General features: G+C 33.5%; 1 protein-coding gene across 1 annotated transcript in view; it reads left to right on the forward strand.

Annotated features, from left to right (window-relative positions):
• Positions 1-14,047, forward strand: part of LOC118193528 (uncharacterized) — a 146,520-nt gene extending 132,473 nt beyond the window's left edge. The window contains exon 5 of the mRNA XM_085824948.1: positions 13,657-14,047. Within this exon, the coding sequence (XP_085681074.1) occupies positions 13,657-13,787 (131 nt within the window). The 3' untranslated portion in view covers positions 13,788-14,047. The remainder of the gene's footprint in view (positions 1-13,656) is intronic.
• The last annotated feature ends 4,363 nt before the right edge of the window (positions 14,048-18,410 follow it).

Here is an 18,410-nt window from a genome sequence, read left to right on the forward strand (position 1 = left end):
ACTGTAGCCTTATCTGCTGCTAATTTGTTCGTCCCTTATCCTTCGTTCCTCAAATGTCCCTCTGGGAAGTACGGTCAATTCTCATTCATGTGAAGTGCTCCTGGGGCTTTTCCAGAAAGACAGATATGTTGCACTTACCATCAATATCGGCTCAATATCGATGACCATCAACAGTCAGATGTTGTAATTATATTACTGTGTTTTGTTATTGGAATATAGATTTCTTTTAAAGAAATTATATTTTAATAGTTGCCAGTAGTTTATCCGTGATAATTTCTCACTTGCTATGTTCTTAATGTGACCGCATTCTTTGGAAAATAAATGACGGAAAAAAGGGGGAATACAATATACCTTTTTCAGGAGAAAAGCACGGGGAAGTAGGAGATCCATTAACTCAACGATATCGAATTGAAAGCAATACATTAATGTAAAATTTAAAAAGACAAAAAAAGCAGCCTCAGCGTAGGTTTTGAATAAAACTTGAGGCGGTGTATAGTATACGGCAGTACTTTTTAAGCCAAGCATCGAGTATAAAAGTTCAACACCTCCCTCTTATATTCAGATTTGCGACAGGAATAAAGTCCAGGAACCTTGCTCAAGATGTAAACCGCTTGGGATTTCAAAATGTTAACAAACTGAATTTTTCTGCTTCTAACATGCAACTCAGCAGCGCAGGATATGTAAAACTCACTTGTCTATCTAAACTTGCTCTTTCGCGAGATTGCTAAGCCACTTTTTCTCACTTTACTGTTGAAAACATCGAGCCAAAAACATCATGGACGAAAATATCGCGAGGAAAACTACGCATGGAAAAATAGACATACAAAACATCGTGGTAGAAAATAAAACGGTGCAAAAGCTCCGCAGTTTTGAACCATCATTGTACAGAATATCGTCGTGAAAAATAAAGCACTTACAAATCATCCTATGATGATAACATCGCAGACACGCGTTATCTGATTAAATTATCTATTTAATCTATCTTTTGACTATCTTAATTTTTAAATGAATTTTAGTATAATGACTTGTCAGTACAAGACGAATTAAATAATATTTTGATCTTTATACTTCACACTTTTGTATTAACTAATAAATGGTCATTAAAAAACAAGAAGAGAATATAAGCATTCAGAATCTGTAAATCATCAATAATTAATGTTTTTAAACATATGTACCTTCCCCTTTCTAATCTTTTTTACTGCTGTATGTTTTTACGAAAATCTACTAAAACGTCTTTTTAAAAGCGGTTAGTTAAATTATCCCTTTTGGTAATTAATAATATAAGTTTAAATTTCAAGCAGTTGCTACACGTAGACTTAATTTTTACTAGTTTCAAGATTTTCAGTTCTTAAGTTTCCTTCTCGCTTTTTCAGTAAAATTTTATTAGGTAATACAAAATTATGAAATGCAGAGGTAAAAATTTCTTCTTGTGTTTACAAATCCTTACGAAAAAAAAAATCACTTAAAATTGTTATATTTAGATTTTATGTCTACGATGATTTATAGGCACTTTATTTTTTAACATTATTCTCTGCCATTAAAACTTTCGGGTAAAACTACAACATTATTTTGTCTAGAAATGGCTATTTAAAACGAAAATGGACTTTTTATTTTGTTTTTATTTTTATATTATTTTATTTATTTATTTTGTTGTTGTTGTTAAGCAGACTTCCTTTTTCAAATGAGCGAGGAAAGAAAACATGCATTGCATTGATTTCGATGACTAAACGGTTTTCTGAATAATCTATTTTTTAAAGCTCTAAGATGTTGACACGGCAAGAAACAAAAAGTCGAAAATAATTATTGGAAATTCAATCACTATTGTCTTCGCTTCACTGAGCATTCTAATGTTATTTATGTTAAGAAATTAATTGGAAAAATATTATGAATTTTTTCTTCATGTTTTTGAACTACTTTCATGCACTTATTGGCCCATTTTCCGAAATTAAACTATTCAAATTTTCTCCCCCTCTTCATTCTTTTTTTAACTTTGAAAATATTTTTTGTATACTCTTTCCTAATTCTGCTTCGTTGCCTTGCGTAACATTACCATGGCCTTTATTAAGCACGAGGCGTAGAAGTGCTACCATTTTCAACGTTAAGTAATCCCCTCTGACTGCAATACATTTATTCTAATCCGCCCGGCCAGTAGTACAGTGTTCAGTGACGCTGACTACCATACCGATGGGCCCAACTGCAAACCTCGTAGAAGACGTAGATGTTTGAAAATGTAAGTGTCTGTGTGGCAAGACAACACTCAAAATACACGGCCAGCTGAAAGTCCTCTCAAGATTGGTGGATGGGGAAGAGGAGTGGAAGCTTTTTAGACGCCTCACGGGGTATTCTCCTTCAAAACTGGGATGGAAGCATAGTTGCTTAGTCAACTATTTCAACAATACTTCACCTGTGGTACTACAGAGGCGCTCGCCTTACTTCTTACCTGTATCTGCATTTATGATATTTTTTTTTTCAATCATCGAAACATATTTCAAAGTCATTTGTCGTAAAATCCCTTCAGGATCCGCAGTGAATTTTTATTTATTGCATCAATAGATTCAAAATGTTAATTACGAGGCCGAAATACAAAAATAGAAAGAGCGGTGGTACAAAAGGGGTACACGAATGTCTTATCACGGAGCATGGGAAGCCGCATTAGTTTAACTTGAGCCAAAATTACATGGACGTTGTAAGCAGGGGCACTCTCTCGAGCAAAATCCATAAGTTATTCGTCACAATAAAGGTCATTTTCTAGGAATGAAAATGCCGCAAAAACGGTATTAAATGGCATTTGATATAATGTTCTTTATTGTTAGTTTGGAAAGTTGATAGAAATTCATGATGCACGACGCAGTGAAAGTGAAGAAAGCGATCAGTGTCAACTTATTTTTGACAGGTTTTTAGGTCGTGATTCAACGATCGATCGCTATGCATTTGATCATTAAACTGCTTCTATATCGAAACGTAAATCTTTGTTTTAATAATAACAATAATAACGCATTTTAAGGCAGACTAGCATGGCGAAAGCATTTCCAGTGCCACTTGAAAATGCTGTTGCTTTTAGGGAAAAGGTCAACAATTTTTGGGTAACTCGAGTCGCAAAACAAATGGTTTTTCACATTTGTTTGAAAGTGTCCAAATTATGTAGAAACTTATTTAGTAGTGTCCATGATTGTTAAAGCACCAATTCTCTGACTTGATGGACATTATTTCTCATTCATTAAAGCAGACAGCGTGATTCAACTTTGACACCCTCTCTGCGTTCTTTAAACATCTTCCATTCAAAAACTCTTGTTTTCAATCGTGTTGTTCCAGAAGGTTTATGAAGTATATTTGAAACGTTTCTGTAGAAGAAATTCTATTGTGAAAACAAAAATGAATGCATGTTCTTTGCTCATTTATATTCCTCGTATAGAGAAGCCGCCAAAGAAATATTCTTTGTTCGCTAAAAAAGAATTTATTCGAAAACCATAAAAGGAAATTAAATAAGGATTGTTGCTAGATATCGATGACAATTCTAGCAACTTCTGGAAAAAAAAAAAAAAAAAAAGCTTGAAACTAGCGGTTTCCTGCCCGTGCTGTAGAAGTATTTAAAAATTTCACCATTTTCGGTCGAACACATAAATTTTTATTTTTAAACCATGTATCACTTACAAAACTAAAATATTTTTAAGCGCGATTATCTTCAGGATCAAGCGAGGATCTTTCAAGCAGAGGACTTCTACATTTCTCGCTGGGTTTAACAACGCCCTCTATTAGTCTGGCTTAATTATCAGTTGAAGAAATTTTAGATGCATATTTTAAATGTATCAATCCCGAGACCTTTTTATTACAGTAATTGCGTACATTAGCCCACCAGCGTCCAAGCGGTGAAGTCGTAATATAGTGTTGTAATTCTACATTCTCTGTATGCTCGTGTGCGTGTGTAAATGAAGTGTTCAAATGTAAATGTGAAATAATAGAATCATTCCCTAATAATAAATATTTTAATGCAAGCTTCTTCTTGTGTAATATTTTCTGATGCTTAAGGTAACAAATACAGGTGCCTAAGTGAATTTACAAATTATATCTATTTTTACGATAAATATTGAACCAAAAGTATTAATTATGCAAATATTCAGAGTTGAATAAATAAACGTACTCGTACGTCTCTTCGGAGCAGTGACTGTGAAGAGGATGTAAACGCACGTGGAGTTTTCGGCGATTTGTATGTTCATATTCCTTTCACAAGATTCGCCGTTTTTCTCGCAAGAATTGGGTAAGTTTTATATAGTGTCAGCTGAAATCAGTAACAATAAACACATGGATGACGAAATGAGATGGAGAATTGTCGGTAGATTAGAGACAGGCCAATCTCAAGGGCATGTGGCTACACAACTCAATGTAATAACCAGCGTCATCTGCAATGAGAACAGGATACTGAATCTATATCGAAAAGATCTGGATTAGATCGAACAAGGTCCACAACGACAAATGAGGATCGTTATTTGGCACATTTCAGCTGAGGACGACGCAGGATTACACATCTATCACGTGATCTCTATGCTGCCACTGCAGCTCGAGTTTCACGGTCTACAGTTGCCCGAAGGCTTCGTGAGATGAGGCTGTACGCCAGAATATCCGCTTTTCGAGTCCCGTTCACTGCGACACACAAGACAGCACGTTCAGCGTGGTCCTTGGAGCCGACTTCAACGGAGCACCATTCTTTCATTGAGTCTAATTTCATCTTGGACATTATTTTACCGTACCTGAATCTGGAGAGTTCCGGGAACACCATCCCTCTTTCATCAGGGAAAAAGATCATTATGGTATTAGAGGTGAAATACTTTGGGCAGGCATTATGTTAGACTGCCGCACACCCCTGTATATATTTGACAATTTCATATCCTGACTGCTATGAGAAACAGAGAGGATATCTTAGAGCCCTATGTTCGACATTTTAGAGGCGCAGTTGGTCCTGGGTTCTTGTTAATGGACGATAATGCTTCTTCACATAGGACTCAGCTGGTCGACGATTACCTGAAAAGTGAGAATATTCGCTGCCTGGATTGGCCAGCCAGATCTTTTTACTTATAGAGCAGAGGTGGGGGTTAAGTCGATACTGATCGACCAGTGGACCACGAAGACATCTTGGGGTGACCGCCTTTACTAAGACCTAAGTACCCATACTAAAAGAAACATATTTATGTAACACCGACGACAGTTATACTGAAGAATCGCCTTTTTACAACCGATGCGAAGTGTTTTGTGTTAAGCAAATGATTCGATGAATGTATAGACGACACATGTACACTGCGCAAAAAAAAAGGGGAGGACACTTCTAAATCTCTTCTACTGGGCCGATTGACAAAATTCAAATTGCGTTTTTCATGTCTCGAAAGCGCGACTTAGGATATATATTAGATTTATATATAGCATTGTTTAACACAGGTATTTTGACACAAAATCGGACTTTTTCTGAAATAACATACCAATTTTGTTCCATATTTCGATTCTACGACTCAAATTATGCATAGATATTAAATTTTGTAAAATTTGGTGCGAAATTTACAGAGAAATTCAAAAATTTATCACGAAATTTTTTCACTTTGACCAAGAATAATTCACTTGGCGAACTTCTTAATATATGGCAACCAAGTTTTCTTTTCCTTCCATTATGCCCGAGCGGAGAAAAAGAAAACATAGGCCGCAAACAGAAAAAAGGCACCTCGTTCCTTTGTTTTTATATTGTGCATGAGCGGAAAACTTCTACGTTTCTACTTCCAAATAATTTTAGGCATTATGTTAAGCAAGTGTTTAAACCACATCTTTATGTTTTATCGTTTTCAAACATTCAATTTGACAATTTTGTGTTTTTGTAGTAAAAATAGTAATCTGTCATATTTTAAAAGAGGGGTACAATGTCGAAAACAAGTGTTAGGAGTAGAAAAACTTACAGTTTTAATACAGATTGGGAAGAACAGTTTTCTTTACAATGGTGAATGCAAAATGTGAGCACCATATATGTCATGAAAGTGTGGCATTTGCAAAAAAAAGGAAACGTTGAAAGGCATTTCAAAAGCATGCAAGTTTTGACACATATTTTCCGTTACAAAGCGAACTGCATAAACAAAAGTTTAAATAATTTAAATCGCAATTAATCGGACAACAATCATTATTTTATTAAACCCAATACTATAGGTAAATCTGCAACAGTTGCATCTTTTTAATGAGTCATTTGTTAGTAAAACATAAGAAACCTTTTGCAGATGGAGAAAGGATAAGAAAAAAGCGTTTCTGGAAGCCAGCGATTCATTATTTGATTCATTCAAGAACAAAAATGAAGTAGATGGGAACGATACAACTTTAAGATAAGTTGAAGTAGATACAACGATACAACTCTAAGTGAAAGCCATACAACTTTCACTTAGAACCGCCATGCGCCGTCTAGAAATGATGAATTCTGATCTGGCTGATCAGCTGACCGAAGATATTACTAACTGTATTTGCATTTCCTTGCAGTTTGACGAATCTACGGACATGGTTGATGTTTCTTAACTTTGCATTTTTATAAGAATGTTTTTTAAGGACATGAGTGTAAAATAAGTATTAATTATAATGCTCTAAAGAAGAAAACATGTGGTGAAGATGTTTACTGCACCTGAGGAAAAAATTCTAATTTATAAAGTCGTATCGACGATAACTGATGGGGCCCCATCAATGACCGGCACAGTCAATGGATTTTTGGCTTTGTGTATGAGACGATGACATGCCGCATTTCCTTTCGTATCACTTATTATTCACCAACAGCCCTCTGCTGCTGTAAAATTCTAAATATGCGACGTGTTATGGAAATCAGCATGAAAATTGTGAACTTAATTAGAGGAAGAAGTCCGGGCCCAACTAGAAGAAAACGAAACTGATTACGGAAAATTGTTATATCATGCAGATATCCGCTGGTTAAGTTGGAGAATGTTTTCACAAAGATTCAGGGACTTACTACAAGAGGTAAAAGATTTTTTGGAATCAAATGATAAAGCGTACGTTGAACATAGCGATGACGTTTGGTTGATGGATTTAGCTTTTCTTGCTGATATAACAAGCCATCTTCACACATTGAATTTACAATTGTAAGGGGGAAAAGTCAAACAATAATAGAATTCATTGTATTTGTTAACACTTTCAAAAACAAGTTATTATTTTTAAGGTATTATTTTTAAGGAAGCTAATATTTTTAAGGTTGATGAAGAATGAACTAAGAATTTCAAAACTATTTCTGACGAGTTGTTTAAAAACGGAGTTACATTAAACAAAGAGAAATAGTATGATGAAATAATAAAACTTCGAAAGACATTTTCAAGAATTTACTAGATTAGAATTACATTCATGTGTTACGCATTTGGCAATGTTGATGTGGAAGAAATAACTGAAAATATAAATTATATTGTCTCTAGAAGAAAGGAGTATTTCTCCTTTAAAATGACAAATTTTAAAAGCACGTAGTTCAGAACCTAAGATTAACGTATAAAATCTATTGGACGAAGAAAAGTATCCTAATTTTAAAAGAGTTGCATTTCATTTAACATCTTTGTCTCTATCTACCTGTGTGAATCCGCTTTTTCAACGATGAATATAATTAAGACAACATATCGTTCCCGTCTAACCTACGATCATTTAGAAACCAGTGCAAGATTAGCAGGTAGTAATTATACACCGAGATATTCAAGATTGGAGGACAGTATGCAGACTAAATATTCTCCTATAACTACGAGAACTAACTTAAGATGAAAATGATTTATTTTTTAATGTATTTTGAACTGTTTGATAAGAAATGCATGATTTAAAATTACTATATTTGTGGCTATTATCATCATGCTTGTATCTTGCGTTTTGCTCTAAACACGGTTTTAAAAGGGTACGTTTTTTCGGGGAAGGTGGCTAGGGTTAAATAGGTTAGTTCATATTACATATTTATTATTAAGTTGTAATAAATATTGTTGATTCTTTCTTTTAGCTCACCACATCTATGCCACCGAGTGGAACACAACACCTTGAAAAAATTAGAAGTAGCCCGTACCCTGAAAAATTCTGCCCACCCCTGTTATAGAGCATTTCTGACGCTTTTGGAAGGGCAAGTCCATCTCGCTATCCCCATTACAGAACGATCCTGGAGGTGGCCTTTTTGCGCGAGTGGGATCGACTGTCATAAGCACGGCTCAGATGCTTCCTGTCCAGCATGCCTCCATGTTGCGAGAGCTGTCTGGCTATGAGAGGGAACTATACCCAATATTTGTCCCATTTTCAGTTCAATATCACAATGTGGGTTACGGACATTTTTGCACTCTGAACTTTACTGATAATCATGCGTACACAAAACGGCTTTAGAATGGTACATCTCTTTTTCTGTTATAAATGCATGTTTATACGAAATTTCATTAAGTTTGTCCATTAGTTTTTCGTAAATTCGACATAATGAGTAAATTCTCTTAATTTTGCACACAATAGTAATTTCTCGTGTTATCGCTATCACCAGTAGACTTTGAATTTCGGCAAGAAATATCATTTTTAACACTTGTGATACGTTTATCGATATCAACCTGATGACATTAGACGTGATATTAACACAATTCATCATTGTATTCTCCTTGTCAGCACATCTGATCAGCGCGGTTGCTACAAATTTAAAAGTGAGAATTGAGAAACGAATAGTGAATAAAGTAAAGAAACTGCTTGGCAAACATTCCTTCCGTTGAATCAAAACTCAAAGGAATATTCCGGTTTTATCTTACACAAAAACCGCTAGCAAGGATGCAGCTTCAAATACCAACTGTCAAAAATATAGTCTTACTCTTGTGCCATCTTAGTAATTATTACTGAATATTATATCATCTGTAGTGATTTAATGCCTGAAAATATATTACTAGATTTACGAGTTCCAAAAAAATTTTGATAAAATAATTTTTGATAAATAATGATTTTTGATGCATAAATTTAATAAATAATTTTTGATTGATAAATTTTAACGATTAATGAATTAATAATAATTATAATAAAGTATAATTATTATTTAATTTAATTTAGTAATTTTAATTTAATAATTTAATAAACTTAATAATTCAATTATTAATTAGTTCGATTAGTTTAATTGAATATTCAGTTAATTAATTTAATTTAATAATTAATTACTTCTGTAATTTTTATTATTAATAAATTCGCAATATTTTTTGTGGTTGAATTTTAATAATTAATAAATTTTAATAAATAAATTTTGATAAATAATATATTTGGAATAATTTTTAAAGCATAATTATTTCACAAATTTATAAAAATGTAGGTGTTCCAGCTAGAATATAAATCCAGGGCCCTTTTGTTTTTCTCCGTGAAGCTGCTCTTTTCAGTTGAGCTGCTGAAGCTTTTAGCTCATTTTGGTTATTTTTTATTTAAAGGTGCGACTCAGAGCTGAGAACTTGACCACATGATCTGTTGACGAAAACGCATCAACACCGCAATCTAAACGAATGAGTAATGCCCCAAATTGAGCAGTAATTCTTAACTATATCATTATTACTTTTATATAATGACTTCATGAATGTTTATATAAATGAAAATTCTCGAAAGCGTCTTCTTCTCAAAAGCCTTATAATTTGAAAACATTTATAATGTTTGCGGGTTATATGCAATAATAATCATTTTTAGTATTGTTGCTATTATATCGAATCATCGATTCGGCTGATTAAGTAAAAATTTAGAAATATTTTGCTGAAATATTTCGCTATTAATACTGAGTATTAATAGCGAATATTTCAATCAAACTTTTTAGTGTTTGATTGAATGTGAATTATGAAATTAATAATATTGATATTATTTATTATATGGAATCAATATCCAGCTCAGAGTATCATAAGTTATGAAAATTTTAAATTAAAAAAACCGTAACTTTTGTACAGCATGCAAGTATACTTTTGTAGCTAAAGTAAACATTAATATCACATATTATACAAAACTGAAGCTAATCTAAAGCAATGTATTCAGGATAATTTTAGAAGGAGTGTATTGTAATGAATTATCGTGTTCTCCCTTGCATGGTAATCAGAAATGCTTGCCATATCTAGCAGGTAATCAGAAGTTACGTGGTTCAAATCCCAGAGAGGGCACAATAAATTTTTTAATGTTTCTTGCTTCGAAAATCTTGATACTCTCTACAGGTTACAGGTTACGGAGGGCGGGGACGCCTGGTGTCCAACATAGGTAAAGAGGCGTATGTCCCACGCCCACTCCTATCTAGCGGCAATAACTCCCTGCAGCCTCAAGAGGCTGCGTCGGGATTTTATTGAGACATGAAAAAGATTGTACATGGCCAGACAAGGGCGTACAGTGGCGCCCGAACTAAAATGTGTGGGACAATAACTCGTACAACCTAAATATGATCGACCGAGTTTCGTGCCTTTTCCAGATTTGACTGGAAGTTTTACTTACTAGCAATCCTCCGATTCTATAACGAATCGGTAACATCAAAAACTAAATTTTTTTTGTCTGCTTAGTGGTCTCTCTTGGGTTGTTTTTTGTTGCTCTCATTTTCGAAAATATTGCATGATTACGTAAACATTGATTAACTGAGTTGCGTACACGACACACACATTTGTTTTTTGTCTCCAGCATTCTTCCCTTTTCGCCTTTTTTAATCATGTTAACCGAGATGCTGATGTCACTGCTAGCGCTGGAAATAATAAGTAACAATAAAGAATAACTAAAGTGGGCAACTCATGCTTATTCTTCTCAAAATATCTTAAAATCTCAAAATATCTTAAAATATCTATTAAAACAATTCACAGATAGTAAATTATAAAATTAGATCATAATATAAGGCTTATAATATAGAATTGATTGTATTATTGGATTCTTAAAATTCGCAATTTTAAATATGTAAGTATAGTTCGACCGCCTTATCCGCGGCCATGAGCGCAAACATGTATGCACCATTCGGACCGAATTATTCTCAAAATAGGGTGGAAGGATGGGGACTTTCTAAATTCTCTCTTTCTGGAGAAGAAAAGACTTTCACGTGACCTTTTATGTCGCAGCAAGTAATAACGCCCCTTTTGGACGAGTCTATGTGTTTTGGCAGAATGCCAACCAAGATTGCGTTTTCAGACGGTCGAACTTTTTTTTTCCTTTCAATGGCAGATTGGGAACAATTACAAATGTAACCCAGTCCATTAATCTATACAAGGCCGGATGTGCTGGTTTCTTTGACGGACAATTACAACCATGCCTTCTCCGAGATTCGAACCCAAGCCCTTCAGCATCGCAGTCAGCTTCTCTGACCACCATACCGACTGGGCGGCTAAGACGGTCGAACTATAACATCCTGCCTGCTTTCCAAAATAAAAGTATAAACGCTTAGAAATCCATTTTAAATTGCTTTACAAATCATTGCTTCCGTCGGCTTAATAATAACAGAAAATAATTAAACTAAACATTTTCATATATTTCTGTGTTCTCAAATACTGAGTTTCTGTTCTTATGAGTTAGCAATTCGTATAAATTTTGAGAATAAACATGCCAAAAGACAAGGGGTGGGGAAGAAAAAAATTTTTTTTTTTTTTTTTTTTTTTTTTAATTCCAAGTAATAACACTTTTTACAGGTGAAAATTTCCGGGACAAATGCGAATATCTTCATCAATTTACTTCCCAAATGTAAATTTTATAACGAATATTTAAAAAAAAAAAAAAGTAATAGCAACGCTAAACTGTAAACGTAAACATTGATCAGCTGAGTGCGCCCATTCCCGTTTTTCTTCTCTTCGTGCATAAGATAAGCAAAACTAGCTAGAGCTATCTGCCTAAGAAGAGGGATGTTATGTGAAAGATGTTTTTAGGGAAACTAGTATGTATATGTTACACTTGGTGAAAACTGCGGAACTTCCCATGCAACTAGCATATTCATCGAGACTCAAGCCTGCATCGGACTACCAGTACTCAACATCTTTATCCGTCACTTGAACTTCTTGCTTCTTCCCACTGGCCTTTAGTCTTTTAAGTGAGGGAAAATGTAAGGAATTATCGCATTCTGTCGTGTTCGCTTTTGTGAGGCAATGGTCCAAATGGCATTTCGAATTTCGGAGGAAGTGCAGTTAATTTTTCACATTTCTCGCCCCGAAATTTCGAAGTCTTTAGAAAGTTTTCTAAATATTTTATTTACGTATGCTTCGAGTTTTTGTGAGTTTGGCTGTTAGCCTCCGCAATAAAATAAATATCAAAATAAAAAGCAGTAACAAGTAACATATTATTAAAGGTAACATTTTATTAACCTATTTTTATTTTCCCAGCACATATATTTACATCATGCATATCACTGTCTATAAAATAATAAGGCCCCTTTCTCTACACCTTTCTTTCTTTAACTCTTTCTTACAGTCTCTTTTGTAATGTGTGTACTCGCTAGAATAACGCTTTATCAAATTTTTTAATAACTTTTATATTTATAGCTCGACAAATTGCTTTACTCGACAGGTCTAGTTTTCGGCTTGTCTTTGCTTTCCTTGTGTCTTTTCTTAAAGGTTAATTTTTGAAGCTTTTTATTTAAAATGAAAAACCTCCACACCTTCCTTTCTCTCTTGAAGCAAACATGTGAATATTTGTAAAGTCTTCACCTTCTTTGGAAACATAAACTAAAACGAGATTCAATTTGAAAGCTAAGCGACTTATCACTATGTTCATTTGTGTAACGCGTAACTTGGCTCAGATCTAATACCGGCGTTATAAGCCTAATGGCTAGAAATGCTACAGGCAGAACTGCTATTGAAGAGAATCAACTGATAACGTGGCCGTCAGCAGGCGGAACACGCTCTGATTAAACAATCTAAAAACTTTTCTTTAATATGATCTTTTCCTACCTCATTTGAATATGCGCGAACTAAAATTTGCATTCTGGGAGGAAAACGGAAAAGGAGAAAGATTGTAAGAACTTTAACATAAAATAGCAGGCTAGCAAAAAAAATAAATACACCCTTACATATTAATAACCTTAATTTCAATGCATTACAATTCCAAATTAGTCGATAAGCAACTTTATATTGCCTTAGAATGATCTTAATTTTTTTTATTTGCGTGTTTCTCATCGGTTTAAAATCAGTGCAAATGTTTGAAAATTTGCAAAATTTAATAGTCCATGCATTTAAATGTTATAAATTTATAGGAATACTGTAATTCTTTACACAAAAAGGAAATTCGGGAGATTATAATATAATAATAGATAAAATTAAGGAAATTTTACGAAAATTCAATAATATTCGTAGTATTAACCACTGAACAATTGAAAATCATAGTGCGATTATTAATTGCAGTGATTTTAATGTAAAAGTAAGACTTAAAGTATTTTGAGAATTACGAGAATGTACCATCGACAGGGAAATAAGCGCGAAAATACAGTTGATGTAATGGCACTGACCGACTAGCAAAATTGCCAGACAAACCTCCCCTTCTACTGTAAAAAAGAACGAAAAGCAATAAAATGTTAGACTAAGGCTTGCCTGTATTTCAGATTCTCGATTAAAGTAATGAATTAGCTTTAAGTTGTATTACTTTTCTCCGTTTACGTATGCTAGGTAGAATAGTGAAATAAAATTAAAAAGAGAATTCCAGAAAGCATCTGTTTATTTCGTTCGATATCCTTCACAGGTGATGATGCAGTACTAGCAGAAAGGCCCTGGGATGTATCCCCTCCAGTTCTTGGAGGCCTGAATCCAGGAGACGAAGTCGTCAACAGTAAAAGCAATGATTTTCCAGTCGTCTGGAGGAGAGAAAATTAACCAGAAGATCCGAAAATTTGGCTTTCAGTAGAAGAAAAATATTTCGAAAATCACATGGGTTAATGTGGTATACAATGTAGTAATAATAATCGTTATTTAATAATACTATGATAATGCACATATCAAGTAAGCGTGTAGTACGATAAATTGAAGAAATGTTTTTTCGCCTGTGCTTTTATCTGTTTTCAATAAAACTCTCAAACTCTCTTATTCAAAGAAAAGAATTTCTTAATAAATAATCATGAATGTTTTCTTCTTTATTCTCGTAACAATAGAATATTTATATAATAAAACAAAAGTAAATTTTATTTGAGCCATGAAAATAATTCAATGATTATAAAGTCTACCATATTTTAATAAATTAAGAGAAAATAATCAATTAGTGCCAATAATATATCCCCTCGCTATGATCGCTTAACCAGTCAGGTACAAGCTAATCAGTATATTGTGTGAAATTTAGTTGGGTTTCATCACTTTGGGCAATCAAATAGCAGATTAAGAACAAGTAGCATGAGGAACAGGTCGTTATTTTGCGTTTGTTTTAAATTAGAATAAAGTTGGATCTCGGATCACGAACTTCTTGAATATTGTGGTTACGAGCAAACAATCTGAACAATAAACGCCTTGGATGATGAACGGTGTTTAGAACGCTTTCGAACAACCAAGACGGCGTAACTTTCGAATACTTATGTTGGCATAACTTAAGAAGATATTTTGAGGTAATTTATGCCAGTGGTCTGAAACTGGCAGCCTGAGAGCAACATGCAGCCCCGAAGCAATGTTGTGCCGCCCTCGAATACATTTCCCATAATTAGTACTATTATGAAAAGAAATTGAAAAAAAAGTTTAAAGTTTTAATGGTCTGGAGCACAATATTAGATTATTTTCATTCCGAAAACGCTGCACAAAATTAAAAAATGGAGCTAATTAATTTACACTGTGATATAAATCGTATTCAAAAATTTGAAGATGATCTTATCAAGAGATAGATATATTCACCTACGAGTTTTTGTAATAAGAGTAATAACTTTGCTTAGGAGTGCATTTACATGCAAAACAATTTTCTTCACAGTTCAAAATTAATGAATCTTAAGAAAAAGTGTTAGATTTGAATTTTTCTTTGTGCCATTTTTATAGGTATGTTTGGACAAATATATAGTAAAACTTTTTTAAATTCACATAAAAAATTTTCTTTCGTTAAAAAAAAAAAAAAAATCTGATGCGGACTCACAGGATTTTCTTGTACAAATTATTAAATTATACTGTAATTTCACCTAGCGGCCGTCGGAAGAATCACCGGCCAAAAAAAGACTATAGCCTTCAGTCGAAATTTAAAGAGGAAGTTTGAAAAGAATCATCCCGATTCAATGAAGTATGGAGGGTATCATCTTGATTCTATAAAGTTTTGAATGAATCATCCTGATTCAGTTAAGTTTGAAGAGTATCATCCTAATTCTATGCTGTGCCATAAATCATCCTGATTCAATGAAGCTTGAAGGGAATCATCCAGATTCTATGCTGCTGATGAATCATCCCGATTTAATGAAGAGTATGAAAAGCACAAAAATATATTATGATTGTCGACGTTAAAAGGTTTCTTACAAACCCGGTGATAGAGTACGGGTGACGTTACATCCTATTTGCAGATCACAGAATAGAAAGTGCCAGAAATTCAAGCCTAGACGGGAAGCACCTTATTTAGTGATAACCAATAAACAGTCACCCACTACGTATGATATTGCTAATCCAGCTCAACCAGATGAAGTCCTCGTGACTTACCACAGCTCAGCCTTCGTCTTTATGAACTGCCCGTTTCAAGAGAGACTGGGACTGTAAAACCTCATCGGAGACGAGGCAGACCAAAGAAACATATTTCTGGCTCTTCGCCGGTGGTCTCTGGTGCAATTTAAGTTCTGATGCTTAAACTTCTAGTCTAAAATTCACCAAAAGGAGGCCTAAAGTTGATACTATTAAACGAGACAGGTATTTGCGATTAATTGTGCGAAGATGTATGACGTCTACTCCGACTCGACCCTTCTTGTTACAACTTCTTAGAGTTTTATATCACTTTTTACTATGCATTGAAAATTTCATGACGATTAACTCCAAGGTCAGTAAACAAACGAAGTTAGGCTCTTCTCAGCTCTCGTGTCAGGCAATGCTGCCATAAACAGAGTAGTTCCTTTTGAGTAACCTAGGAGTCAGTGACGTAACACAAAAGCAAATCTTCTGGTACAATAAATTTGCAAGCTCTAAGCTGTTGGGTAAATAATCTGTATGTCTCTCACCTAACATCACAAAAAAGTACTTTAAATCGGCAAGCAAAGCATGTCGACTGACACTGAAGACTAGTGGAGGTCCATTCTCTTCACAGATTACTTTCAGTGGTGGTGGTGGTAGAACTAATGGCGCATAACCAGAAAGGCCAAACACACGGTAGTTTATACAAAGGTAGCTTTCGTTCCCAACTAAAGTTTATACGAAACACCAATTTTAAACAACAAATAGTGATGTTATAAAATCTACATGAAATAATGAAATGATGAACATTAAAATGAATAGGTATTAAAACTCCGCAAATGATATGCAACATGCAATGAAACACATTAAAATTAAACTATTATGAAAGCTAAATCAAATTAAATAATAAAAACCTGTTTCTTTTAGGTATGGAAATAAATTATTATTGAACCTCTTTCCCGATTAACCGGTCAAGAGATAAGTCACACTTGTTAAAATGCTTTAGTCTCAGTCTATATTCAAATTCGGAATGGGTGAGTGATTCGGGAGTGGCCGATTCGAATGCGAGTCAAGAGTTCGAGTACTTTCCCAAAATTGCATTCTAGGCTCCACGCTTCTTAGCTTATTATTTAATTGTGTATCCCAAATTACTTACCTTTATCTAAACTTTTCTGCTTGACGGTCTTGCTGATATCTCTGAGAGAAATGAGTTGACTAGATTCCTCAACAGCCGCTTTGGCTGTGATATCTGCCAACTCATTACCTTTTATTCCTACGTGTTCGGGAACCCAGCAATAAAGAATTTCGAATCCATGACTACTTAGGTTCTTATTCAACTTTAAAATTTCAACTATAAGCGGACTCTGCTTGTCAGAGAATATTTCTAAATGCTCACATTGACCTTTTCAGAGGCGGTATATAAAAGAATAAAAATTATAGTAAAATTTTGCATGTACTATAATACTTTATACCACTGCTCCTGTATAACATTTTTATTCTTGTAACTGCCAATAGTTAATTTTTTTTTTTACTCTATTTTTGCATACTTTTGATGTGTATCTATAGGAATTGATGTTTGAATGTAGTTATTTAAGTTTGGAACCAAAAACGTTCTAGAAGACCACAGTTTCCAATCGAAGTTTGGAATCATTATGAAGCAGCTTCAGAAAAATCTCCTAAACTATAAATCGTTGCGTAAGTTTTCATAAGGTACTAAATTCATTATTTAATTGTAGCCATCGCAGTATGTGGTTTTTATTTGACGAACTGGAAAAAGATTTAGCCTGTCGACGTTTATTATTTGCTATTGTAAATACAGGGTGCACTGAAGTTAAAATATATATATATATATATATGAAAACTTACATTTAGTAAACGCGAATCATGTAAGAAACTATGATGAAATCGATGATAAAAATTAGATATTTACACATTATTAGCTAATATTCAGTAATTTTATGTATTTTGTTTTGAAATATGTTATTATGATTTATATATAATAAGGTATTTTACGTAATATAAATAAAATAATTATTTATATTTGCTATTCTTCTAAATGTTTATATTATAAAATGTGTAACTTATATTTACTATTATTTTATTTTTTTAACAATTAAAATTGTAATAATTTTTCACTGTATATTCTGTTTCGTTTTTCTTTCTTTCCTCCTCTCATTTTCCTAATTTAAAACAGTCCATTTGTTAATCTTAGCAACTGAATCTGCACATAAGTTATACAGTTTTTGATATATAGAAAGAGAGAGATGTTTTCGTAATTTAAATAATTTTTCTTTGAAAAATTTAAGTAGGTTTACGATGTTCAAAATCGATTAATTATTGAATGATTAATGTAAGGATATTTCTACGTATTTTATTTATCAGTGAGCTTATTTCCATGTGAGCATATATCTATGTGAGCTTTTTTCCATGTGAGCATATTTCTAAGTGAGCATTTTTCCATGTGAGCTTTTTTCTGTGTGGGCTTTTTTCCTGTGAGCATTTATACCTGTGAGCATTTATACCTGTGAGCATTATTCCTGGGAGCTATTTCCCTAAGGGCATTTTTCCAGTCACCGTTTTATCACGTATAACGTGCTATTATGTGCATTACTTGATGTTTAAATTTTTATTAGAGATTTTGAAAATCATGATAAAATTAGCAAATATACCACCTTTTTTTAAGTCATAGTACTTGCTTCTAGTAACACTTCGTAATTACATTTGTTACAAATAGAAGCAAACGAGATATACCATAATGCGATACAAACATTTTATATATAATTTCATTGAAAATATAATAAATATCTTGTGTCAAAAGTGTTATTCATTGGAAAACTCATTCTTCAGCTTTCAAACCGCAAGACGCACTTTTCGTATTTTGTT

The sequence above is a fragment of the Stegodyphus dumicola genome, chromosome 10 (genome assembly GCF_044657685.1).
Source record: "Stegodyphus dumicola isolate Sdum_Otavi_A_Nest chromosome 10, ASM4465768v1".
Lineage (NCBI taxonomy): Eukaryota > Metazoa > Arthropoda > Arachnida > Araneae > Eresidae > Stegodyphus > Stegodyphus dumicola.